The following is a 23,956-nucleotide window of genomic DNA, read 5'->3' on the forward strand; positions in this document are numbered from 1 at the left end:
AATTCAAATACCCAACATGATGTGGCTCTAAGGTGAGCCCCTATCAGATCCGGTTCAGAGACTGGTGTCAATGGTATCGTAAAATGAGTCCCCCGCCGGGAAAATGGTTCAAGTTCCGGAGGACCGGAATCCTCCAATGAAATCTTCAACGGGATGATATGTAGTACTCAATGCAGCCTCCTATTCATCATCTCAAAAGACTGGTAACCATGCCAGTGTGGGTATCTGGCATTAGTCTCTGACTCTGGCTAGCGTCCGATCATATGCAGTGTAACACTGAGGAACATCCGGGATGGCCCTGTTGTGTGGACATGACTGTCATCGACGGTCTCGTCTTTTAATTCGACGCCCACGCCATCTTTTCATGCACGCGGTGACGCATCGTCCTTGTCAATTCTCTAATTCTTGATGGGTTCTCAATTTCTCTGATAAAACTTCATTGGCATTGGAGACGAACGCGTTGCGGTACCATCTAAACATTGCGAGGATAGCTTCTTCTGAGCTATCAATGCAACACGCGTACGACCATACAAGCCGACAGGCATGTGCGAATAACTTCTCGCGTAACTTTTCCAGGTTCATGAATCCTTCGCCCGACATCCTTCGACCCGTGAAATCTTCGTGATGACTCCGAATGTCGGTGAGGGCGTAAGGTATACGCAGACGACGGGTTAGGTGCTCGGAAAAGGATGTCATTGATCGCCATCTAGCCTAGAATAAGCGTGAGCCGGCCTGAAAGAGATCATAGATAGAAGAAGGAAGACAATTGAGTTGTCCTATGAGTCGAGTAGTAAGTTTGAGCGGAGACGTGGCAGTACTCCCGTCAGCCCTATTACATAAGCTATTCACCAATAATGAGTTCAAACTTAAAAATAACACACACACTTGTTATCGATTACGGTTCCGGTGGTACTGGTACACAGCGGCACGCCAGGTGATGCGGTTCATAAATATAGCAGTGGCACAATGAATAGTCACTTATGGCGCTGGATCTGTTCAACTATTCTTACACACAATATGCACACATACACAAAGGATTTACATAACACAGAGTCGCGTACCGTTGCCGAGATGTATCAGGATGCTTTGGGATTAGCGTGACTTCCCGTTTTGGCAACACCGCACGACGACAAAATCGAGCCCGCTGTTGAGGACAGCGAGCTCAAATAGTTGCCCAATCCTTCACCCTTTTCACTAAATTGAATACTTCTGGCTTTGTAGAATTCTAATATATTTATACAATGAATACATCATTAATTGAGCCCATAATAAGCCCCTCAGAGCGCCCAGTATAAATACATGACAGGAATGGGTGAATATTGTAAGTTTGGAAGATTTATGGTCAAAATAGCATAGTTAACTAGCTACAGTTAATTTTTTTTTCCCTCAAAAGAACTAGTGAAAAGGGTGAAGGATTGGGCAACTATTTGAGCTCGCTGTCCTCAACAGCGAGCTCGATTTTGTCGTCGTGCGGTGTTGCCAAAACGGGAAGTCACGCTAATCCCAAAGCATCCTGATACATCTCGGCAACGGTACGCGACTCTGTGTTATGTAAATCCTTTGTGTATGTGTGCATATTGTGTGTAAGAATAGTTGAACAGATCCAGCGCCATAGTCACTAGACTGAGACAAGGTCTGTACAAGGCTTGTTTGAGTGGTTGTACATGATTCGGAGTCCGGACATTGTAAATATGATTATGAATGAATGCAGTCTCGAAAATGTACTAATAGCTAGCTGACCAGAGCAAACATTTAGAGATCATAACAAGACGACGACGACGAGCTCCATTATTATAATGGCAGACGTCAAATACGTAGCATGCGCAGTGCGATCGATCATGATGATTGCTCTGGCTCAGACATCATATCCCAGTCGCTGCCACTGCCACTGCCATCTGGACCGCCGTCGGACGCGTCAGACCAGGACTCGGACTCAGAACCTCCACTCGCACTCTCAGGCCGAATGATAGGGGACAGAGGGCGCTGCGCCCAAGATAGATGATGACTGCTCGAGGAACTCCCGTCTGAGCTAGGGATTCTGCGAAACGCTCGCCATGAAGGCTCAACCTCACTCTCGTCCTCCGATTCAAATTCAGAGACGCTGGAAGGAACTGAAGGTGATCGAGGCGGAATAGGGATCGGTGTCCCGGGGACAGAAAGATTGTACGGGGAAGGCGAAGACTGCCGCGAGACGTCATCTATCTCTTCTTCCAATGGGTTCCATCTCGGGCGGCTCTCCCCGAAGTCAAGATATTCTCGCATGGCTTTGGAGATATCTGCAGCGCCTGGGTTTGGCGATGGCGGCACCGAACCATAGCAGGAGGTTTGGGATGAGGAAGACGACAGGTCTGAAAACCATGGGTCTATAATATAGGTGGGTTGACGTGAAGTCACTTCTCCATGGCGCAGTGTCTCCGTGCTCGACACCTTCCTGATCCTATTATGCTTCTCATCCCATTTCACCATCTCCTCTCTCTCCCTCGTGTGCCGCGCGAACATCTCATCCCACAAAGTCGGTGCTGGGCCCCTCCGCTTCAGCACGTTCCTAAGCGCCCACTCCGTATCAAGCATCGCGAGGTACGTCACATCCTTCCACACACCCACCACACCCCCACTCTCCGGCTTGAGCACCGAACGCCGCCGAGTGCCTTCATGCGTAAATCCCTGCCCCACGAACAGCCTCATCGCACGGTCTTTCTGGGCGTCATTCATAAGCGCCGCTTGGACGCGGTGGAACTTGAGGTCTTCAAACACCCATGCCAGCGCAAGCTCTACGGCTTCGCGCGCAAAGCCCTTGCATTGATGCGCTTGAGAGATGATGATCCCAACATTCGCTTCCTGTGCTGCAGATTGCGCAGGGGCAGCGGTGATATACACGATGCCAATTGGCTCCTCCGCCCAGGGAGCTCCAAGTTCATGCTCCGAAGGGAGGTCGTCAGAGAAAACATTCTCATCGAACTTCCTCAACATAACAAGAGCGCAAAGCAAGCAATCTTCCGCGAAATTGATCAAGGACGGCACAGGCGCTTGCATAGGCTCCACCGCGCTCTCCGTGAGTGTGATCCACAGAGCTTCAAGCAATTCATTATCGTAGTTGGCGAAGTTTAGCGGCGACAGAGCCACATTTTGCGAGTGGGTTAACATGAAGGGCGAGGGCGATGGGATAAAAGGAGTGGAGCTGCTGCGGCTATGTCGTGTATCTCATTATATATATTAGCTTCACTGGCGCCCACAGCAATCAGCGAGCACACTTGCACAGCTAGCACAGATCACTGGCTAAATTTGGTCTCTTGTGGATATGGAAATAGACCTTCCGCTTCGTCATTTTGAACTTGGGCGCAGTGCAAGTATTGGGGGGATATACGACCCTATATACGTGGGGAAGACAGGGGCTGGTTCTCACGAAGCCATGAGGCCTTTGAGCCTCGAGGACGAGATCAACACCGGTGCTGAAACAGCTGAGCTGGTGGCTCCTTTTGTTTGTCGAATCATGCCCGAAGCTTCTTCACGGAGAATTATACGGGAGGGTATAGGTCGTCCAGCACGTCGAGTGACAAGATCTTTGGCCTTGCTGCTAAATGAGGCGAAACGTCCTCCGCGCTATGACCGGGCGTTGAATGATCGGGTTGCAGGGAAGGAGACTTTGTTGTTATCTGGAAGAATATCACCTGCATTAGGAGAGTTATCGAAGTTTGCCTTCTCGAGAAATGCTACAAGGGTACGTTCTGAGTCGCCCAAATCCAATAGTAATAGCGAGGGTGACAGGTACTGAAGAGCTCGGATTTAAATGGATTTTTTTTCCAACAAAGGTGTGGAGCCACGCGCAAGGAAATCGGGGAAAGCAGGTCACGTCGGGATCTGCATTCCTGGATTTGCTTGTGCGTTGCATGCAAGACACAGTGACAACGTTTCGCTTGGGTTAGTTTTGCTTCGTGTGTTAACTTCAACATTGTAAATTGCCTTTGTGTTAGATTTTGTTCAGTCACTCTGTCGAATTCCCACGATTCTAAATATATCGACACACGACCTCTGTAGATCTCCACTTGCGCCCCGCGGTTTTGAATGGGGTAAAGACAGGAGTTGGCTCACGAAACCATGACCTCAAGCTTCTCAGTTCTGAGCCTCTTCGACTCAGATCTAGAAATCAATCAAAATGTCATTCTATACAAACAACGCACGTGACACGGCAGTGCAGTGAGAACGTCACCCTTCCATGATTCCAATCAGACACTGCACGTCACGAGTGCGATAAGTAAGGGCGCATCCATGTAATAATACAATGGCGTATCAAGTAGGTTGCCTATCATCTAAACACAAACGTTCCCTTCATATCCCTCCAAAAGGCGCTGGCAACTCCGTGAGATCGAGACTCAGCGGGATATCCATGATCCACCTCGTCATCATGTCCTGCACAATAGCATGAGCGACCAAACACAAAAAAAACCGCCCCACCACTCACCAACGCAGCTTCAGGTTGGTCAAAAGGAACCATGTGCCTGAAAAAAAACAAAGTGGGTTAATTATCGAGAACGCAGATAGTTATGGGCCTCCTGACCCAGATTCGTAAACGGTAACGAAGGTGACGTTCCCAGCGCCCGAGCCACCGCCACCGGCAGACCGGACTGTACCGGCGACCTTTCCAGAACGCATCGTTACCCACTGCTCAGTCGTAGCCGTAGAGAACTCGTCCAAGAAGATAGTGTCAAGTTGTTCGACCCAACGTTCGTTACCCTGAAATAACATACGTACGTACGTCAGATTACGGAAAAACCAAACCTGAATGATGACCTACCATGTAATTACACATCATATCTAAGAAACGAAACCGCATCAGAATCGCGCCCGTCAAAATAGAAGAATAACCACTCACCGGCGTTCCCAGCATAGACAAGCAATCTAACTCCGTCATTGATCATTTCCGTCAGTAACAGCGGAGTATTGCGCATCGAATCACCCTGGAGCATGAACGCCTGGTTGACTGCCATATTGCAGGACTCGAATTTGCGCTGCGGGTTCACTCCAAGAGCAGCTTTCACCTCTGGATCGTTCATGTAGTTCTCGATCCAGCCCATCTGTCGGTAGCACAGAGGACCGTCTTTCTCACGGTCGCATTTGATACGCGCGTCGTAAGGGTTGAGACCGGATTCTGAAGGGCGAGTTTCAGTCAGGATCAGATCTCGGAATAACGGCACATACGTTGAATGGGAGCGTAGAGCTGAGAATTGCAATACAGCGCAGCAGGCACGCAGGTCAAACGAGAGTTGAAATTGCGACAAGACGTGATGAGCCTCTGGCAAGTCGGCACTTTGCTCCTCAAGGCAGCACATTGCGCACCCTCGGGGTCGTCATAGATCGGGTACGGTCCATCGCAGAGATAGTCGGGTATCGACGCCATTTGGACGTAGTTGTCGGTCATGCCGTTGCCCATCATGACAGAGGCCAGGTTGATCTTGATAAGTCCGGCGGTGGGTGACAGAGGGATCTGTTGGTTCTCGGTGTAGATGACGTTCGCGATGTTCGGGACATAAGTGCCGCCGTAGCTCTCAGCGGCGAGATGGAAAGGCTGAGTTGAGTATTCGGGGAAGCGGGTGAGGAAGAGCTCCATGAATGCATAGACGTCCTTGCCAGCGACTGGGCTGGAGTCGACGGTACTGCCATCTTCGGAATACGAATATCCAACGTTTATGGGCTGGTCGAGGAAGATCATGTTGGCGTGGGCGTTCCAGCTGTGTGGGTTGTGCGTCGTGTTGGCGCCTTCGTCTGCGATGTTACAAGGACCAAGCTCGAACAGGAGGCCAGTGGACGAGCTACATCCAGGGCCACCATTGAGCCACATCACAAGAGGCGCATCCCCAGGAGACGTGCGTGACTCAAAGAACCTTGAACCCAAACGCAGATTAAAATGACAAAAGAAAAAAAGATGGCATCACACAAAACTTACCAGAAGAACAGATGTTTGTCGTCGGTGATATCAAGGTAACCGGAGTACTGCTTCACCGAGGGGTCGCATAACTTGGGCTCCGTAACCCGTAGCTTGTAGTCACCAAAATGAGGGTGTTGAATCAGCTCATCTATTCACATAATTTGATTTCAGTATGAATATCGAATTGAGCATGTGGACGCACAAGTTAAGCCGTGTTGTTTGATGTACTGCTTCCCATCTTCAAACCATTGATGTACTTGCTCCTTGCCTTTGTCGATGATGCCTTCTAGCACAGCGTCCTGCGTGGGGAAGAACCCACTCTGAACGTGGTTAGTCCCTCCAAGAACGACTTGTGTGTCTTCGGCTGGAGCGGCGACGATTGCTGGTATGACAAGGGCTAGAGGAAGGAGACTGAGGACCTTCTTCATTGTTGAAGATACTCGTTGGAAACGACTGTCTTAGGGTCTACGGGAGATTGAACTTGTGGGACTGCGGTTACAAAGGCCTGCACGCTACTACAGCTTGTTTGGCAGCTGGAACAAACAACCGTGGAACACGCCCGGGTCAGTTTCAATCCAGACCAAGCTACATACTAGCTGCCGCCTGCCAGTGCGTGTGACCTCGAGCCTCGGCAGCTCCGGGTAAACAATCTTCATCTGCCACAAGGTCGTTGTATGTTGTCGCTGATCATTATGATTAAACTCCACTGTTTCGTACTAGGGTGAGATCAGTCCACGCTGCTCCCCCGATTGACGATCATATGGCTGTGGTGCATGTGCCATGTGGTCTGAGATGGCAGTCCGATTCAAATCAACGCTCAAGAAACAACAATCAGAAAGCATGATTCACTCCAAGGATCACTGCCACAAACTGTTTCCACGCATCCCAAGCAATTAATTATATTCAGATTATTCGTAATATCAGTCCCATTCACAGTAAAAAAACGCGCGCAACAGATGTACGATATGATAAAATGCTTATGAACAGCTTTGCGAGTGGGTCTGCACTAATATCCCCTGCACCATGAACCCCAGAACGAAAGAGAGTGACGCCGAGCGTAACAGAGAGAACTACAGGGGGGGAGCGAATCTGCGAGTAGGAGCGGGGGCGAAATCTGCGTGTAGGAGCGGGGACGAATCTGCGTGTAGGAGCGGGGGCGAAATCTAAAAAGTGTCCACGAGGTATAAAAGTGCATTGGCGACTGATATAGCCGAGACGGCTGATATGGTACAACGTAGATCACCACATGGATGTGGGCTTGCGGGTGGTCGCGAGAAGGTATCTCAGGTGTTGGAGAGCAGGAATGGTGAGCGGAATAGGATATTATGTTACAAGCGCGCTTCTCTTCAGATTATCGCGCACGAGAACGTCTTGCACTGGAGCGAGTCAGCCGCAGTCACCACGAAAGCAAAGATATGTACATACCGTTCTCGAGGATGTATGTCGTCGATTTTGTGTCCTGCAAGATAAGCGCGGTCACAGGAGTGTCTATGAACAAGTCGCTGAAGAACTTACAGTTACAGATGTAAGATGGAAGTAGTACAGTCGCTCAGGAGAATGCTCTTTTAGTAGGCCAGCGAATTTCTTTTTTAGATCTGACGACGACGCTTCATCAGAAACCAACTTGGCAGCAAAGAAACACTACTCACATTGACTAGCGCTTTCAAAGTCATTCGGCCGGCTACCGTAGCTGACGATGTAATCAGCTAATCGAATGCCTGATGCGAGCTTCGCACGAAGGATGTCGCATTTATTTAGGAACAGTATCAGTTCTGTCTTCTTCAGCAGTGGATTGGATACGATGGCCTTCCAGAGAAGAAAAGAATCGGCCTGCCACAAAGAAAAGAATGAGCGAAAAAAAAAACAGGGGGCGAGGAGATAAGGCGCACCAATCTATTTACAGACGGATCTTCTTGGAGAACCTGGTCAAAGCAACTTATGGGTGCCAGGAATATGATGGCGTTCATATCATCAAAGTATGGAACCCATGCGGCTCTCTACAAAAAAGGCAGTTGGGCTGAGAACTCATTGACACGACATAACAATAGTACTCACTAATGATCTCTGGCCACCAACATCAAACACGCGCCAGTCATGGCTCATGGGCGATCCCATGGAACCTGATAGACAATCAGTCAAAATCTTATAAATGTGTTGTGACGCAAACCTGTCTTCATAGTAAACCGATGCTCTGACACTCCAAGTGTCTTTAGCCGTGCCCTCAGAACATCATCTGCGAAGCGTTAATTACGTGCTATCGAGAATCATTTCGACTTACCATCCGTAGGTATGTACCGCGGCGAAGTCACGCGATCCAGTGCATCAAGGAAGCTGGAAAAGTCATGAGAGGGACATACGAAAGCACAAATTCAAAAACGCACAAGCCAGCCATCTCCTCAGGCCTCATCTTCTCAACGTCCATCAATTTCTTGATGATAGGATCCGTCCAAAGTCGTTTCATGTCTTCTGCGCACGCATTCAAGACTACGCCAGGATCGTCTGGGTCTGACCAGTCGATTAGATCTGCACTGTCACAACTGTTTCTTCCTATGAGTCGACTGAAGGTGCTCTTCCAGCCTGCAGAAGAGTTGACGCTGATTTCTTGCTGAAGAGGGAGGGAGTGGGCAGGATTAGCTAATTGTGCGAGCTGGAGGTGACCATTGGGAAGAAGCTTCTTCATTAATGCGGCTTCGACCTGTAGCAATGGGGCTAAGCGCATCTTGAGCTTGAGATGTTCTGGGTTAAGTGGGGGGTATTCCTTGGGCGGTGTATTGTGTGGAGAAGAGGAGGAGGTTGAGACGAGAGTTATTGAGTTTGAAGGGTTGTGGGCTGAGGAATGTGCCTTGGACATTAGGTCCAGGATTGCGTGGATAGACTGAACGACATTGAGTTGGATGACTGCTCTCCATGAAGCACGTTCTGAGCGAAAGGCCTAAGGGAGAGATAGATGAGCACGACCGGAGATTAATCCGCTGTAAAGCGCACTTTAGGAGAATTCATGAGTTGGAAGTCTGCAATGTATCCAAATGAAGGTAAATTGTAGTCTGACCATAAATAGAATTTGCCCTTACTTTTCAGTGTTGTCGATTTGCCTGCAAGACTCCCCGGGTGAGCTGAGGAGTGAGAGTGAGGGAGATGGTACATACCGGATTCGCTTTGACCTAGCATTCAGCGTTAGTGACCAAGCCTGGAGTGCAATTGAATGAACGGACCTAGTAGCAATATCTTGATTGCTTTAGGACCCTTCTTCTCTGAGATACGTTGTCTGTTGAGCTCTTCATCAATGGCATCAGAAACGCGCTTTGCTTCTTGTTCCGCTGCTAGTCGCTGCTCTCTCTCTGGAGGTGTTTCTGATGAAGAGGGTGCAATTGCTCTAGTGAGGGGATCGTCTTCTGATACTCTGTGTCGTTTTGAGGATGGCATTTGTGTAGAGAGATGTTGTTGTTGATAAGAGTGGAGTTGCTTGTGTTAATGGTACAAGGGCGTGGCGGTTGAGATGGTAGGTGAAATTGGGGGTCTTAACGTGATATTTGATGAAAGCAGTCACACTAAAAGGTACGGACCTACGGTATTTGGGATCGGCGGTTGTCCTGAGAGCACCCCCCCATGTTCCGGAGTGATGAACTTGTGACTTGATCCCAACCTGTTCCTGTCAAAAAAAAACTGACTGTGCGTGCCGCTGACTGCCATCAAAGTACTCGAACTCAGACGCGCTTCTTACTTCCTTTCGACATGGGTTTACATGTGCCTCAGTCTCCACGCAATTCCGTTTCCATCTTCAGCGCCTATACTAATTCGTTACCTGCAACCAATCCGGTGGGGTATTACTCACCCGTTGACGGCCGTGTGATGTGGGTCCGAAGAGGCCTCTACTATGAAGTAGCTCCGTTGTCACCAGATACCTCTCAAGGTGAACGATGATAACTACTGCGTTTGAACCGATCAGGCAAAACAGAATGTCCCCATTTGAGGAGCAGCGGCATGTTATGTTCTAATTCCGCGATTCTCTTAAAATCTGCCTCCGTTATGACAAGTTGACGTTCGTCGGGTACCTCCACCTCGGCCGACATAATTTGCCATGGTCACCACAATAAAACCTGTATCCATGACCGCAGTCGGTTCCGATAAACTTCACATTTAACCCAAAGTGCGTCCCGCTATCAACGGGGTGCATGAATTACTTGTTTAGGCCTTGTGTACAGACACTGAGCAGATACGCCCATGGCAATATTCAGGCTCTTTGAGCTTCCCGATCCATGACGACGGAGATCGCATGTAGGAAGCAGTCCCCGAGAACACCCTCTCGTCTTACATTTTTGCCTAATCGATCAACCACCGCCCCTCCATCCCAAATCGAACCACAAAATGTCCCACAGGCTCGAGTACTACAAAAGCGGCGTTAGCGAGCCTCACTCTTGCTGTGCGAACAAAGTCAGATGCCGTGCCCGCCGGTGTTGCTTTCCACTTCAACAGCCGTAGACACATTCATTTAATGTAAGGCCTCCGGCAGCCGTTCTCCTTCATCCGCCGCACTAGTCTCCTTTGGTTTCATTACTAGCAGCACCATGGAAGTTTGCGAACACTCGCCCCAGGCCGCCGAACGTCCTCTCGGAGGGAAACAGCGCACCACGACAGTCGGACAGCGACCGTCGCCCAAATTCCTTCTTGACTCTCAGTCTTTGGCAGCTGGTAGAACAATCGACGTCCTTCTTTTTCACCTCCCCGGCGAGCGGCAACTATACTTCAAGTTGGCAGCAACACGATCCATCACACGTCAGGAACCGCGTCTGCAAAGAACGAAGAAGTACTTTGATGGGCTTCTATAAATTCTTCTGCCCCCCCTCCATTCAAATCTGACGTACAACTGCGGGTCCCGTGGTGAGTGCCTATCTATCTAGGTGCCTATATGTCAGCAAAATAACCCCTTTCAGATCCCCGCAGTCCCTGCCGCCGGTGCATTACCCGCATCAGACTCCGAACGTCAAAATCAAGCGAAAATGTTGCAGCTGGCTTCGGCAACCCCTCCCGGACTAAGCTTAGAGCTGCTGTGCTGGCTCTTTCTTAACCTTGTCACGCAGTACAACCGCAGTATCGTTCTGATTTGGTCGCCCTTTTTAGAGCTTGTTCTGATATCAACCAACTTGCGCCCATTTTGTTGATTATCTAGGTTCCTCCCCGGTGCTTCTCTCCATTTCGATCGTTCTCTGGTGATGCTGGAACTCTGTTTGCATTGATCATGACAGCTGATAGTGGTTCGAAGACTGCTTTCATGCTCGCCAGCAAAATGCACTGCCTTCTTTTGATCCAACGTTGCACGGACCCTCGATAAGTATAAAGTGCTCGACAAGAACTCATCACCAACGTTCGTTATGGTCAAATGGCCTCGCCCCAGGGCCGTGTCTATCACCACTAGGACGATAGCGCAGATCATCGATCACCACCTCCAGGAGTGTTTGAAACCAACTGGTTCCGCAACTCATATATATGGAGGAAAAGAAGAGAGTTCCGCCAATATCAGACGAACCCTTGATCTGGTTTTCGTTCCTTGGCCTCTTTTCAGTCTAATTACGATTCCATTCCTGTCGATGTAGATCCATCATATGGCGGTGTATATATAAACAAATGTGAATGTCCTGTTCCAGTTTATCGGCGCTAATAGTGAGTCACATGTTGTGGGTTGCACATACTTGAGCTTCTGGGGTGTAGATGGTCATATATCAGGTCATATCATAATGATCACAACGAGATTTATTGCTTGTTTTCTGGAATGTGCTAGTCTGGAATGTGCTAGAAGTTGGACTGCGATGGATTAGTACGTGGAAGAACATACGTAGACGACGGTTTCACGTGGCAGAATTCACTGGTGGGCCTATATTCATGACATGGTCTCGAGTTCCTTGACTACATCATTAGGACCGACCGCTCTGTTTCGGAAATATTGGCAAAGTCGCTCTAGGAGTCTACTAGTAGGTTGATGATCATAACAAAAATTCATCATAGTACGTGGAAGGACGTACGCTTTCAAGTTCGCGCGGGACTAGTAGGTGGTAGTGAGGCCTTCAGCAATCCGTGACGTGGTCCTACAGAAATGAAAGCAAAGTTACTATTGCAAAGTGAATCACGTGGTATGAGTGCTGCGTATTGGATATCGAGGACTTCTAGTACATACCTGGGCTTCCGCAGCGTACATGACACATTGCATCATGATGATCACGACTCCATTGGTTGTCTGAAATCTGGTACTAGCAGTTAGGCTGTGATGTACTAGAACGTGGAAGGACATACGTAAACACTGGTTTCATGTAGCAGAATTCACCGGTGAAACCTGTATTAGTGCTCCCTTATCCATTTGAGTTCGAAGAGCTCGTATCTGGTATGGTGAACAACCATTTAATGCACAAACAAGTATGAATGACTAGCAAAGTCACTATTGCAAAGTAAAATTAAGCGAATGTACTCAAAATTATCGCACTCACAAATATATCCTGCACGACAACAGCCACCGCAAGCAGCGACATCCCAAATATCGCAGGCGGAACAATTCAGTCCCCAATATGAGCAGAACACGTCTGAAACGTGCGATAGGCACTCATCATATCCGAGATCCATGAAAGCCAAGTGCAAAAACTGATGAGGTGGTAGACCCGTTTGGATGTCTGAGCATTGCGTGTCATGTACTTATGAAACACATACCTGTGGGGGGGCTGGAACAAGACTATTTAGCCCCTGTATAATCCTCCCACTGGAGATAGCGCCCACTCCCTGATAGGACTGCGTAGCTAGAAATCTGTTGGTCTGCACCCGAGGGGGTCACTGTGTCGGAGTCTAAGCCTACTCCATCATATCTCACAGCTGAATGCCAGCGATACCGACAATTACTGCGGGCTGGCACTGCTCCACATAGGCTTGGCGTTTAGACTCCTGATGACCAGTCTGACGTGGCTCTGCCCCTCAAGGCGGGGCGACGGATCACGAGGTACACAATTGTTTGATTGTTTGGTGCCGGAGATTCCAGAGGGTGTGAGTTAGCCTTGTGTGAATAAGTTTCTTTGGCCAGGAATAAGATGATAAGCTGTGAAATGAATATTAATGACTCGCGGTCCAATATTGACAAGGCAAAATGATGGGGCAAGTTCACGCGCACGGACGCAACGCTTGAAGTTTGAAGTTTGAGGGATAAAAGTAGCATGCTATGAAAAGCCAGTACGTATACGTGTTGTTGACTCTGTATAGTAGGAGTTGGACCCGAGGTTCTTGTATTTTGAGCGCTAGTTTATTATCAGGGTGAAAACAACAATGTTACCTAAATTTGGGTCGAAGTTGGGATGACAAATATTTGGGATTCCCCCAACGAATTGCCTCATGGCACGTCGAAGATGCCAAGTCGTGTCAAAGTCGTGCAAGTACTGAGCATGATGTTGCTCAGCAGACGACCTGGTTTCCTCTCACTCGACGCGTCGTTGTGCCCTGTACCATCGAAGTTGTTGCAGAAAATAAGTCCCAAATTTAGGGGAAAATGGTGTAAATTTAAGGTATATTCATGGTTTAATATTTTAGCGCTGCGGTTGCGTTACGGAATCAATTTATCTCCAACCCCAAAGAATTTGCGCCAAATAAATGGTCGCTCGTCACTCTGTCTTTTTCTTCTTGACCATCTTCCCCCATGTCGTCCGTCCCTCCAGTTCGCTCGTCGCCTCCGTCGACGGAGACTCTCACTCCCCCCATCACACCAAAGCTCAATGGCGACGCTAACTCACAGCTCCCAAAGAAGTTCATTGAGGATCCCGAGCACGTCCCTGCCGACGCCAACATTCCTGATAACTACGTGACGTACACTCTCAAGCACCAAAAGGCTCTTCCTCCAATCTCCTGGGACAATTGGTACACCGAGTTGAACTGGTTGCACTTTGCTATTCTCGCCGGCACGCCTGTCATTGGTCTCGTCGGCGCGTGCTACACCCGCCTTCGATGGGAGACTGGCGTTTGGTCGGTGGTATACTACTACATGACTGGCCTCGGTGAGCTTTGGCGTTCTATCTATCTTTGAAACCCGCGTCTTAGTATGTTTTTTAAGGTATTACGGCTGGTTACCACCGTCTTTGGGCGCACCGTTCGTACAACGCGTCGAAGCCCCTTCAATACGTTCTTGCCTTCCTTGGTGCAGGTGCAGTTGAAGGCTCTATTAAATGGTGGTCACGAGGACACCGTGCTCACCATCGTTACACGGACACGGACCTTGACCCGTACAACGCGCACCGCGGTCTCCTATGGTCACACATTGGGTGGATGGTTCTCAGGCCCCGTCGCAAGCCCGGTGTTGCAGATGTCAGTGATTTGACAAAGAATGATATTGTAAGGTGGCAGCACAAATACTACCTGACCCTCGTCGTGGTTATGGGCATCATCTTCCCTACTGTTGTGGCTGGCCTTGGCTGGGGCGACTGGAAGGGCGGCTATGTATATGCTGCTATTCTGCGCCTTGTCTTTGTTCACCATGTGCGTTTTTCCCTTTTCACACAGATAAGTCGTTGACCTCGCATATAGTCCACGTTCTGCGTCAACTCGCTCGCTCATTGGTTGGGTGAAACGCCATTCGATGACAAGCACAGTCCACGTGACCACCTTGTCACTGCCCTCGTCACCATCGGTGAAGGATACCACAACTTCCACCACCAGTTCCCGATGGACTACCGCAATGCCATCAAGTGGTACCAATATGACCCTACAAAGTGGTTCATTTGGTCGTGCCAGAAGCTTGGCCTCGCAAGCCACCTGAAGGTGTGTCTGTTTCATATATGTTAGGATGTTTGACTCACGCTGGTTTAAAAGTCCTTCCCTGACAATGAAGTTCGCAAGGGTCAGCTTACCATGCAACTCAAGCGCCTTCGCGAGACGCAAGAGACTCTTTCATGGCCTTCGGATAACAGCGACTTGCCCGTCATTTCCTGGGAGAGCTGTGCGTTATATCTCCGCATACCTGATGCAGTATCTGATATATAATATGCAGATCTTGAACAAGCCAAGAGTCGTCCGGTCATCTGCATTGCTGGCTTTATCCATGATGTTTCAGACTTCCTTGAGGATCACCCAGGAGGCCGCCACTTGTTGACGAAAAACATTGGCCGAGATGCCACAACGGCGTTCTTTGGAGGTGTTTATGACCACAGTAACGCCGCACATAATGTAAGGCATATTTTGCTGGTCGCACGACCATGTGACTAATAATTTCTGCAGCTCCTGGCGATGAAGCGTGTCGGCGTTCTTCACGGTGGAGCTCCACATGGCCTCGAGGACAAGACCATCCCTCCAAGCCAACGTCTCCGCATTGCACGATACAACGAGATTGGCGGCAGCGGTTACAGCTCCGCAGCTCTCTCTGATGGCGAGGGTCTCCACGGATGATCATATTCCCAACCCTAGATGCGTATTCATTGGCAGGATAGAATTTTCAGACTTTCACATTCAGAGCACTCCCGCACAAGATTGACTTTTGACTTTGCATATAGTCGCTTGCATTACCGGCTGTGCCATAAAAAGCATGTTGACCCCGTTTTCCCTGTTTCTCTTCATACGATACGAACGCCCACTCTTACGCTTTGTGATGTTTGCGATGGTAATACGAAGGGAGAATGTAAGATATACATACTTGGGTGCATACGCCTTTATGGTTGAACTGGGTTGTTATCACGCATACTTTGACATTATTTTGATATCATGTATGCGCATTGGCCAGACTGGTGCAGCCCAAGCTAAACAAACAATAGCAAACACTTGTCTGACCATCAATTCTTGCTTGAACTCGTCTACAACCACTTTATGAACAATTAATCCACCAATTCGCATGTCATAACTTCTATGTGATAGAGATCATAGGGAATTCTATGAATCCATGAATTTCCACTGTTCTCCAGCACATAAGTGACTCGGCCTGACCAATCTCAATTGTTTTGGCTGGTCCGAGCCCATCTAGCACAATCGGCCATCTGATTCTCATCTGTACTGCATGCAGACTCCCCGGGCACAACATGATGATGCCAGGTGCACAACACCATGTGACTATTTTCCTGGTCTGCCTACCATGCGTTGAACAGTGATAAATTTGGCTGAAGCGCAAAACCGCGTGCACTGTGTCAAATTTAAACCCACCCAGTTGCAACTCGTGCAAAACCCATACTAATTAATGAAAAACATACCAGGCAGCCGCTGGGCACGATCAAATATACACATTTTTGGTCCAGGAGGGTACTACTAAACTAGTTTGTATTCGAGTCTGGACGTCGCCAGAACAACAACCTCCGCCGCACTGCTGGGAGGTGACCTGGAATATATAGTGACGAGGGGGTGAGTCAGGGCTGTGTTTCATCCATCGGAGTGGGGCAGAAAAACCAACCAAACACTATCGACGGTCCCCATCCGACGAGTACTAGCGCTACATGTTGCGTCCCAAAAGGCGTTGGCTTTGGGCGATGCGTTGCTACATCAATGATGGTTGAAAGCGCAGCTAAAAATTGTATGATGAAGAACGCCCTAAGGGGTTTACATTAGCACCGTTCCGAGGACGCCGACCTATAGCTATACTTGAGCGCGCGTACATTTGGAAGAGAATAAGCCTCCATATCGCAGGTGCTAGACTTTGTCTCGGCTGTTCATGAGAGCCTTGAAAGCAAGGTAAATAACGTATACCAGGTACTGCTAGGACGACTCACTCGAAATCGGAAGAGTAGTTGTGTCTTCTTCAATAGGCACAATGCTCACTCGTTCGTCGCGTATCTGAGATTCATCCCACTGCGGTGTATCCGAAGATCGCTTTGGCGAAGGCGGTGAGGATAAGGAGGAAGGAAGGATATCAGCCCGCGGGGAATAGCTCTCGTTTGAGTTAGCCGCGGCGTCATTGATGGCGTCAACATGAGGCGTATCTTTTCTTGGCATCACCGAGACTTGCTCGTCCACAAATTCCGCGGACTTGGGGTCCACATCGGGTAAAGGCGACGAAGGTAGGTTTTTTGTGGGTCCAGTGCCAGTGTTGCCGCCCAGCGAATGCGAGTGTGAGACTGTGAGCTTGAAAAGCTCTCGACGCACTGTGTGTACCTTGAATACACGGTGGGCTGCTGTTGCAGACAGGAAGAAACATGGGATGGTGAGGATCATGGATATACCCGCATAACCTAGGAATCGTCCCCTGCGTATGTGAGTTTTGACACGACGTTGGTAATGCAGGTGACGCACCATATGGGATCACTGGCGTCGCAGTGAAGATCGTCTGAGGGTTGAATTGCGTGAAGGGATAGTAGGACGGGGACGGCGACAGCAATTGCACAAAGCGGGAACACGACAATGGGCAAGAGATATTGGTTTCGCCATACCAGTGTCCTGCTCACGTATAAGTAATCAAAAGGCAATCCGGCGCAGCAACTGTGCAAACCACGCACGATGAAGCAGTTGTTATCACAGATGACGGCCACACGACAGCGCTCGTCGTGGCCATCGTGAACGCGGCACATACTCCCGTCACAGAGTGAGCTGAGTAGTATATGATGAACGTCTGAGCTGCTCAAGATATTAGGGTAACAGAGCAACATATTCGTGCATCCTGAAAGCTTGCCTTTGCAAAATGCCGGTGGCATATCAAACGGGTTCATGTCATATATCATGCCTTCAAGAAATCAGCAAAGCTTGTCCCGACCCTCACCTGTTTGGCACGAGAACACGCACGCACCCAGGCAAAAGATTCCCTGGAGCAAGGTCGCAAAGACGCAGTACAACATTGGGCCCCAGTAGCTCCCAATCGCGCGAGCGAACACTGTTAGGACTATCCAGCATGCGAAGATACCTGCATCGCTGTGGCGTCAATCCAAGAGTCGCCTTTGGCGCCCGAATACTATCTGCTTACCAGAGAACGACAGTGCAAACCACACAACTTTCAGCGCGTATGGTAGCATGGGGGCCAGTTTCAACAGACAATATTTGACCCGGCGCAACTCTTAGCGGCTCACTGTGCCGGGATGAGATTCACGACCCCCTAGTAGTTGTAAATTGGCCGGATTTAATTCGCTTTTCCCATCTTTTCTCACTGTCAAGGTCCGGGGCCGCATCAGCGTGTGCAGTGCAGTAGGGGTATCTGATACGCTTTGATGAAAAAATTACAAGGTTAGCTCTGGTTCACAAAAAAAACAGCACATGTCACCCTTTCCGCGTGACTTGTCTACTAGTGCCTCTGCCCTAGTAGCTCATTTCAGGGCAACCGACGTCATGGCAAAGGGAATTCGGATAAGGAGCACATGGAAAAAACATAATATTAGCCTACATTACACCGTCCGTCATAGCATGATGGCAGCTGGCACGAGGATGACCCGAACCTTGGCATGCGACGAAGAATATTGTCAACTTGATGAAGAGAAAGTGAAGATGAAAACCACTCAGTCCAGGAGGACCCCAAATCTACTGAGGCGGCCGCCACCATCTGACGCGTAAAGTGCCGTAGTACAAACTCCTTATCTTTAGACAGCTTGGCCAACTTCAACGCCACCAGCGAGGCTGGCCACAACAGTCTCCGCCCCTGACAAAGGTTGGTCCATTTGGGTAGTTTCCAATTGCGTGTCATCGACATCATCTTGGCACCATTCCATTTTCACCTCTAAATCTATGATATGCTTTCCTATGCCAATCGGCAAGTCGAGCTCATCTCGAGCTAGTATGAACGATGAAGATGGTGTCTCAGGAGCGATATGAAATGCTGGGATGAACCACAGCCACGTCATGAATACCTGCCAAGGTGTGGCGTAAATAATGACACGGAAAACAATAAGCACATACCTGACCCATGTAGAGTTTAATCCGCAACTCTCGGTAGGAATCAACAATTATTCCGCCGCGACCGGCCCTTGTGACTGGCTGAGATATGGAATAGATAGAAGTCGTCTCCGAATTGACTGAAGCCTCTGGGCTGTGAACTTCCTCCTCTTCCTCCTCCTCTTCAGGCGGTGCTTTGCGAATTTCCACCCAACGTTCCTCAGTCAGCGGGCGAAGAACGTAGCTATTAACCTTGACGTTCTGTCATTTTTAGGTTCTCTGGGTAGTCCGACCAGCTTGCCATAAAGTTGACGAACCTCGTCTGCGCTATTCATTTCAGGTTGTAACTTTCCATCATCTTCCATCCGAGCGAAAGTCCGTACCATCTTTTCTTTGTCCCATTTGTCGCTGGCGAAGATACCATCGACCGATTCAGAGGCCTCAAATGACCACTTTCGCTTTCCCAAGTTAGTGGTATCCCGAGTGCTTTGCTCCCAACGCTCTAGAGCGCCAACCAAGTCATCGTCATACCGTGCTAGCGACGCCCACACACGGTTATTGCCACGACTGATGAGACTACGTCCGTCCTTTCCGCGATCCATTAGCAAGCTAGCGGCACGAACGAGACCCGTTTTAATTCCAGACATCCCACGTAGTCGAAGGGAAATTTCGGTGATGCGCATTTTCCTCCGGAAAATCGATGGCGAGTTGGAGCCATTGGACAGGCCCGATTCGACGTTTGATAGTCCCCACATGCCAGGTGGACCCTGACCGGCAAGAAGTCGCGACCAATACAAAAGCCAGCGCCGCTGACTGGGAATGCTAACACCTGCTTTCACCTTCCTCTGCCCCGCGTCTGATGTATTCGTTGAATTAGACGATGCTTTCATGCGACGTGAGGTGTGCAAGTCTAATACCTGTTGCAACGTAGGCGCTGTGGGCTTGGAGGACATATTTTGACTTTCGTCTGGGGAGTCCGAGGGTCTTTCCTCCACAATGGATGATGCAGAGGATGTGGTTGCTTCCACTAGTTCTTCAAGGCCCGCATCATTGGGGATTACTTGGATGCAATCGTCAACGCGCACGGTTACCCAGTCCTTTTCAAGGTGACTATTTTCCAGAGGTAATGGAGGAGAAAAGGTGTCGAGCGAGAGAAGATAAGCACAAACTAGTGTGCCCGACCTTCCCTTGCCAGCTGCAAGAGACTGGAGTTAGTGGATGTGCAAAGCGGATGGAGGGCAAGTTGCACCTTTGCAGTGTAAAACAGCTACTCGGTCCTTTGAACCTGTTAACCAAGCATGTATCTCTCTTGAAACTAAAGGGAGAATTGCAAGGGGAGGTATACTGGATCCAATGATTAGCGACTAAACCGATGATGTATGGTTGTTCCTTACTGATGATCTGGAAATGGGTAGCGACTCACTCGTCCTTCAAAAACGCTCTTGTCATAGAAGTTTTCCTTGACTGGGCAGAAGTTGAATACCCAAAAGTTGCTACCATGCCGAGCCGTAAGAAACCGTTGAGCATCCTCGCGGCGGTTTCGGTAGAGGCCCTCAAGGCCAGCAGCAGGATAGCCCATAACAATGACTTGATCAGTTACATACGCAAGGTCTAGAAAAATGTAGCGTTGTGTCACAGCAAGCTCGATAATCAATAAAGCATACAGCATACCTAGCTCAATGTCAAGATTTGGATCCCTGAACCTAGCTTTACCACCGGAAACAAAACGCCGCAAATATTCAGCCATAAGACGATCAAATATTTAAACAATAAAACGGGAGCATAGAGAGAGAGGAACTTTAACGGCAAGGCCAAGCGCGCGGTCGCGAGGTCGTCATTGGAGCTCGAGCCCAGCTTGTGCCCATCTTGGTCTTAGTCTGAGCCATTTTAAAGTCGTGTCTGACAAGTGCCTGATAAGGCAGATCCTATTGTTACCATTATTGACCAGGCTGGACACAACAGTTTGGAGTCTGGACTATGTAGCTTCTATTGAGCTCGAGCTTCTAATCACGTACGGTCAATGAACAAAGGATAATCGTACGAGGAAAATATGAGAAAAGAATTTTACACGGGAAAAAAATTAAGCAAGGAAAATTAAGGATCTAATCGTGCGAGCGTATTTCTACTATTCGTCTATCGATGGCTGCCACCCGAGATGGCGAGCAAGGGCTACCCCTCACCGTATATGCCATGACTCGCCTGTAGGATGATAGCGTGGAAGCTCCCGAGAGGGGACCGTAACTTAGCACCTCAGACATTCTGCCTGATCACACTCTACCTGAACAAGCCGCGTAGGATATTGGCAATTGCTGTGCTGCGAATGATAAAGCCCGCGGGCCAAATCCTACCTGATGTGTTCAGAGAACTGTATTTTTTGTGTTCAAACTTTGGATATAGCAAGCGAGGAATACGCCATACATGGCAAGACGAAAATCCTCTTCAGACAGGCCCATATTGTTGCTATGGGGTGAGGGGTAATGCATCAGATTCGCAATTGGTAGTAATTGCGTGCATGAGGTGTACAAGCAGATGCTGCGTACCTGTCCGTGTCATCGGCGTCCAGGATTTTGGAAATCAGACGAAGTGAGAAACCAGGTTCTTTATGGAGGCACATGTCGAATGCGGAAAGTCCAGCCCGACGAAGAATTTATCCCATTAGCTATCATCCAATCTCATCCTTTGCACAATACCTCAACTAGAAGGTGAGTGATTTGCTTAAGCTCATCGGGAGCGTGGTTGACTCCTGTATTGCAAGGAGTCCATATTGATACCCGGACACTCTCATGCCCGGGTCTGCCCGGGTGCGCAATACTCCTCTATTTGAGGGCCGTATACTTCGGTGGGCAAGATAACATTTTTGTTTCAGGCCCTTGATAACGAGATCGGAAGGTTTCTCGTGAGAGTCGTTGAGGAGGTAGAGACGAGGCTTTGGTAAGGATCATTCTATTTTGTTTTGCGGAAGTTGTATGTCTTTCACTTTCGGGATCTTTTTCGACCTGTTCTTGAGCAGTCTTGACAATTTCCTGCCTGTACTAGCCAGCAGTATGGTGATGTGATTGTCCATGCTGCCAGTGCCAATGCAATCTGATCCGCCCTAAGAACGAATCTAGACAGCCACCGACGTCACCATAGAAAGCCACACGGAATTTTGTCTTCTATAAGTGCAGAATACAGGTTGCGCGGTAGTTGAGCATGCGAGGTATATCAATGAAATATAAGCAATCAAGCCATGAGATCAACCAGAATGGTGATAATGCCAAGTACTATCGCACCAATGTGAGCTCATGGTTAAACAAAAAACAATAGGATTACCGATTTCAATCCCAATCAGAGCAACGACGATCTGCTCAAGCCGCTCTGCATGCCTGCTTGATACAGACTCCTTCAGAAGTTGAAGCATATCTTGAAGAACCTGGCCATGACGTCAGCGAATGAAAGCATGCCACGTGAACCAAACCAGCCTCGACTCGAGTATTTAGGAGATTTATTCGTTGAGGGATCTCCAGATAACTGCGCGCGGCATCGTACAACGGTTGTAGATCAGGAAAGCTCTGAAAAGATGTTCAAACGTTCTGGCACTTGACATGGACATTTCAGCTTACCCAGAAAACCTCCTAGAACGGGGGGTGAATTTAATGTAAATATACTCGAACCAAAGATTTTCTTACCGGAGAGTCTAAGACAGAGCCTACAGAGTTAATGTTAGTTCGTAATATGAACAACTCCCCAGTTTTGCGCATGATTTCTGATAAGTATATGTGACATGGTTTACAATGTGGCATGGTCATGACCGACCTTTGTGAGGAATGCCGATCTTCCCTGTCTCTGACAATGTTTCTGGTATGTCTTTCGTGTCTTCGATGGTATTCGAGATGAGCTCTTCGAACTGAGCAGATGTCAGGAAAAAAATATGCCACAGAATGCAACCAGCGTACCAAGGATATCTTGACGGACTGCGACAGTGCATGCGATAGAGAGAGCTTCGTCCTTTGATGTGGTTAAGCATCACCACAACCTCTTCTATACTTATACTCAACTCACATGTAACCAGATCCCTTGCGCAATGTGATGACGTCATTGTATATCCTACGTCACGGGGTCAAAATCAGCGGTTGCGGGAAAGGACTAAACGAACCGACTGTAGTCGGCATAGTAATAATTCAGATCCTCCATTTCAATGTTGTCTGGTGCTGTAAACGATTCAGAGTTGTGCAGGAAATTCAAGCGCCCTCACCTACTCAACCTATCAACTTCAAAGCGTTTGCTACGAGAAATTCGTCAAGGCTGCTTATAACAAGAGAAAATACTTACATAGATGACAAGAAACGTTTCTCTTGAGCTTCACTCATTCCCCATATAACGACTGTTCCATAGTCGAAAATGAAGATCTCGGCTTCGGTCGGAACAGTGTGAAATTTGCTAATCTTTTTGCGTTTCACGGGAAGTCCATTTTCTTCCGCTTCAGAGATCGGGGGATTTAGTTCCGGGATTCCCAACAAATCCCCACTCCTCCGCAGAGAGTTCGCACGTGTTTCTTGGTTGACTTCGGGTTCATATGCGTAAGGAGTATACAAAACTTCGTCAATAATCTTGGGGTCTGCATGATAGGCTCCCCTCCGGGCATTGAAAAACTTTGAAAGATCATGCAGACGATAGGAACTAAATCGAGAAACATGCCTATCAGTTACATAGTCAAGCAAGAAGCCAACCAAGCGTCACCTTGCCATCGCGTATGCCGTTACGCGAGGTAGTGACTTCGCCTTTTTCTTTGTCAGCCTCAGCGCATCTCTTCGTGCCGTTCCTTGCGGGATCTGAGAGATTTGACGTAGCCGTACTTCGACATCCTCGCCCTCGTCTTCCTCTGACTCCTCCTCCTCGTCATCCCCGTCATCTGTGTCTCCCGTTGTACCCAGACTTTCCTCAGCATCTGGACGTGGTTCAAGTTTGCCTTGGGTAGACGATGTTGGCTCGTCGGGCAGGACCTTAAGTTTCCCGGCGACCTTTGTGGACCTGTTCGCACCGCGAGTTTTCGGTTCGGGCTCCCTATTTGAGACGCTTGCTATAGATTTGGGTAAGAGCGGTTTCGTAGGCATGACGGGACACAGGTATATTTCGAATGTTATGACACCTTGAGAGACCGTCTCTCGGTTTTGGTCCCGATTGCAAGTCGGAGTACGGCGTAAACAATTACCGGATTTCCCTCACATGACGTTTGGTCACGTTTTTGTTACACATCATGGGTGA

At 48.8% G+C, this 23,956-nt stretch overlaps 9 protein-coding genes across 9 annotated transcripts; 1 reads left to right on the forward strand and 8 right to left on the reverse strand.

Annotated features, from left to right (window-relative positions):
* Positions 1 to 422: 422 nt before the first annotated feature.
* On the reverse strand, positions 423 to 781 carry DEU56DRAFT_857116 (uncharacterized protein; the record flags this gene model as incomplete). The annotated part of the gene is made up of 1 exon (XM_041355277.1): positions 423 to 781. A coding segment is annotated over exon 1 (273 nt), but the record flags the coding sequence as incomplete, so codon positions are not given.
* Positions 782 to 1,591: 810 nt separating this feature from the next.
* DEU56DRAFT_802148 (uncharacterized protein) lies at positions 1,592 to 3,245 on the reverse strand. The gene is made up of 2 exons (XM_041353178.1): positions 1,744 to 3,245; positions 1,592 to 1,685 (listed from the first exon to the last, which is right to left on the reverse strand). The coding sequence occupies exon 1, from the start codon at positions 3,142 to 3,144 to the stop codon at positions 1,837 to 1,839; it is 1,308 nt and encodes a 435-aa protein (XP_041208837.1). The 5' UTR covers positions 3,145 to 3,245; the 3' UTR covers positions 1,592 to 1,685; positions 1,744 to 1,836.
* An 893-nt stretch (positions 3,246 to 4,138) lies between these two features.
* DEU56DRAFT_802150 (Alpha/Beta hydrolase protein) lies at positions 4,139 to 6,716 on the reverse strand. The gene is made up of 8 exons (XM_041353179.1): positions 6,126 to 6,716; positions 5,942 to 6,071; positions 5,197 to 5,879; positions 4,871 to 5,146; positions 4,793 to 4,812; positions 4,556 to 4,731; positions 4,460 to 4,496; positions 4,139 to 4,407 (listed from the first exon to the last, which is right to left on the reverse strand). Exons 1-8 carry the CDS (start codon positions 6,349 to 6,351, stop codon positions 4,327 to 4,329), a joined length of 1,629 nt encoding a protein of 542 aa, XP_041208838.1. The 5' UTR covers positions 6,352 to 6,716; the 3' UTR covers positions 4,139 to 4,326.
* A 360-nt stretch (positions 6,717 to 7,076) lies between these two features.
* Positions 7,077 to 9,509, reverse strand: DEU56DRAFT_337065 (G-protein alpha subunit-domain-containing protein). The gene is made up of 12 exons (XM_041345736.1): positions 9,136 to 9,509; positions 8,995 to 9,084; positions 8,909 to 8,934; positions 8,305 to 8,855; positions 8,202 to 8,254; positions 8,091 to 8,156; positions 7,979 to 8,043; positions 7,813 to 7,920; positions 7,573 to 7,753; positions 7,439 to 7,518; positions 7,349 to 7,382; positions 7,077 to 7,299 (listed from the first exon to the last, which is right to left on the reverse strand). The coding sequence occupies exons 1-12, from the start codon at positions 9,344 to 9,346 to the stop codon at positions 7,247 to 7,249; spliced, it is 1,518 nt and encodes a 505-aa protein (XP_041208839.1). The 5' UTR covers positions 9,347 to 9,509; the 3' UTR covers positions 7,077 to 7,246.
* A 1,347-nt stretch (positions 9,510 to 10,856) lies between these two features.
* On the reverse strand, positions 10,857 to 11,567 carry DEU56DRAFT_337196 (uncharacterized protein). Its single transcript, XM_041345737.1, has one exon. The coding sequence runs from the start codon at positions 11,352 to 11,354 to the stop codon at positions 10,911 to 10,913; it is 444 nt and encodes a 147-aa protein (XP_041208840.1). The 5' UTR covers positions 11,355 to 11,567; the 3' UTR covers positions 10,857 to 10,910.
* Positions 11,568 to 13,522: 1,955 nt separating this feature from the next.
* Positions 13,523 to 15,709, forward strand: DEU56DRAFT_802215 (uncharacterized protein). Its single transcript, XM_041353180.1, has 6 exons — positions 13,523 to 13,941; positions 13,998 to 14,419; positions 14,468 to 14,701; positions 14,753 to 14,879; positions 14,931 to 15,106; positions 15,158 to 15,709. Exons 1-6 carry the CDS (start codon positions 13,587 to 13,589, stop codon positions 15,323 to 15,325), a joined length of 1,482 nt encoding a protein of 493 aa, XP_041208841.1. The 5' UTR covers positions 13,523 to 13,586; the 3' UTR covers positions 15,326 to 15,709.
* Positions 15,710 to 15,741: 32 nt separating this feature from the next.
* On the reverse strand, positions 15,742 to 17,862 carry DEU56DRAFT_901254 (uncharacterized protein; the record flags this gene model as incomplete). Its single annotated transcript, XM_041356539.1, has 9 exons — positions 15,742 to 16,241; positions 16,314 to 16,450; positions 16,516 to 16,579; positions 16,630 to 17,102; positions 17,150 to 17,293; positions 17,353 to 17,470; positions 17,526 to 17,576; positions 17,640 to 17,753; positions 17,814 to 17,862. The coding sequence occupies 9 exons, from the start codon at positions 17,860 to 17,862 to the stop codon at positions 16,177 to 16,179; spliced, it is 1,215 nt and encodes a 404-aa protein (XP_041208842.1). The 3' UTR covers positions 15,742 to 16,176.
* A 311-nt stretch (positions 17,863 to 18,173) lies between these two features.
* On the reverse strand, positions 18,174 to 20,676 carry DEU56DRAFT_802218 (phosphatases II). The gene is made up of 6 exons (XM_041353181.1): positions 20,384 to 20,676; positions 20,107 to 20,323; positions 19,962 to 20,056; positions 19,030 to 19,907; positions 18,737 to 18,973; positions 18,174 to 18,687 (listed from the first exon to the last, which is right to left on the reverse strand). The coding sequence occupies exons 1-6, from the start codon at positions 20,457 to 20,459 to the stop codon at positions 18,421 to 18,423; spliced, it is 1,770 nt and encodes a 589-aa protein (XP_041208843.1). The 5' UTR covers positions 20,460 to 20,676; the 3' UTR covers positions 18,174 to 18,420.
* Positions 20,677 to 21,597: 921 nt separating this feature from the next.
* DEU56DRAFT_337354 (uncharacterized protein) lies at positions 21,598 to 23,897 on the reverse strand. The gene is made up of 12 exons (XM_041345738.1): positions 23,432 to 23,897; positions 23,024 to 23,371; positions 22,951 to 22,976; positions 22,848 to 22,902; positions 22,754 to 22,798; positions 22,648 to 22,699; positions 22,508 to 22,598; positions 22,381 to 22,457; positions 22,315 to 22,326; positions 22,174 to 22,263; positions 22,025 to 22,124; positions 21,598 to 21,975 (listed from the first exon to the last, which is right to left on the reverse strand). Exons 1-12 carry the CDS (start codon positions 23,803 to 23,805, stop codon positions 21,935 to 21,937), a joined length of 1,311 nt encoding a protein of 436 aa, XP_041208844.1. The 5' UTR covers positions 23,806 to 23,897; the 3' UTR covers positions 21,598 to 21,934.
* Positions 23,898 to 23,956: the final 59 nt, after the last annotated feature.

The sequence above is a fragment of the Suillus clintonianus genome (genome assembly GCF_016758775.1).
Source record: "Suillus clintonianus strain FC179 chromosome Unknown DEU56scaffold_32, whole genome shotgun sequence".
Lineage (NCBI taxonomy): Eukaryota > Fungi > Basidiomycota > Agaricomycetes > Boletales > Suillaceae > Suillus > Suillus clintonianus.

Coding starts and splice junctions, on each gene's coding strand:
- DEU56DRAFT_802150 (XM_041353179.1), bottom strand. CDS start 6,351: ATGAAGAAGGTCCTCAGTCTCCTTCCTCTAGCCCTTGTCATACCAGCA. Junction 6,072..6,125: donor CAAACAACACGGCTTAACTT/GTGCGTCCACAT, acceptor TTATGTGAATAG/ATGAGCTGATTCAACACCCT. Junction 5,147..5,196: donor GCTCTACGCTCCCATTCAAC/GTATGTGCCGTT, acceptor CTCGCCCTTCAG/AATCCGGTCTCAACCCTTAC.
- DEU56DRAFT_802218 (XM_041353181.1), bottom strand. CDS start 20,459: ATGGCTGAATATTTGCGGCGTTTTGTTTCCGGTGGTAAAGCTAGGTTC. Junction 19,908..19,961: donor AGCTGTTTTACACTGCAAAG/GTGCAACTTGCC, acceptor AGTCTCTTGCAG/CTGGCAAGGGAAGGTCGGGC. Junction 18,688..18,736: donor TTAAACTCTACATGGGTCAG/GTATGTGCTTAT, acceptor ACACCTTGGCAG/GTATTCATGACGTGGCTGTG.
- DEU56DRAFT_337354 (XM_041345738.1), bottom strand. CDS start 23,805: ATGCCTACGAAACCGCTCTTACCCAAATCTATAGCAAGCGTCTCAAAT. Junction 22,977..23,023: donor AAACGTTTCTTGTCATCTAT/GTAAGTATTTTC, acceptor AATTTCTCGTAG/CAAACGCTTTGAAGTTGATA. Junction 21,976..22,024: donor TCTGATTGGGATTGAAATCG/GTAATCCTATTG, acceptor TTGGTGCGATAG/TACTTGGCATTATCACCATT.
- DEU56DRAFT_337065 (XM_041345736.1), bottom strand. CDS start 9,346: ATGCCATCCTCAAAACGACACAGAGTATCAGAAGACGATCCCCTCACT. Junction 9,085..9,135: donor AATCAAGATATTGCTACTAG/GTCCGTTCATTC, acceptor GCTGAATGCTAG/GTCAAAGCGAATCCGGTATG. Junction 8,856..8,908: donor AACTCATGAATTCTCCTAAA/GTGCGCTTTACA, acceptor TCTCTCCCTTAG/GCCTTTCGCTCAGAACGTGC.
- DEU56DRAFT_802215 (XM_041353180.1), top strand. CDS start 13,587: ATGTCGTCCGTCCCTCCAGTTCGCTCGTCGCCTCCGTCGACGGAGACT. Junction 14,420..14,467: donor GCCTTGTCTTTGTTCACCAT/GTGCGTTTTTCC, acceptor CCTCGCATATAG/TCCACGTTCTGCGTCAACTC. Junction 14,702..14,752: donor GCCTCGCAAGCCACCTGAAG/GTGTGTCTGTTT, acceptor CTGGTTTAAAAG/TCCTTCCCTGACAATGAAGT.
- DEU56DRAFT_337196 (XM_041345737.1), bottom strand. CDS start 11,354: ATGATCTGCGCTATCGTCCTAGTGGTGATAGACACGGCCCTGGGGCGA.
- DEU56DRAFT_802148 (XM_041353178.1), bottom strand. CDS start 3,144: ATGTTAACCCACTCGCAAAATGTGGCTCTGTCGCCGCTAAACTTCGCC.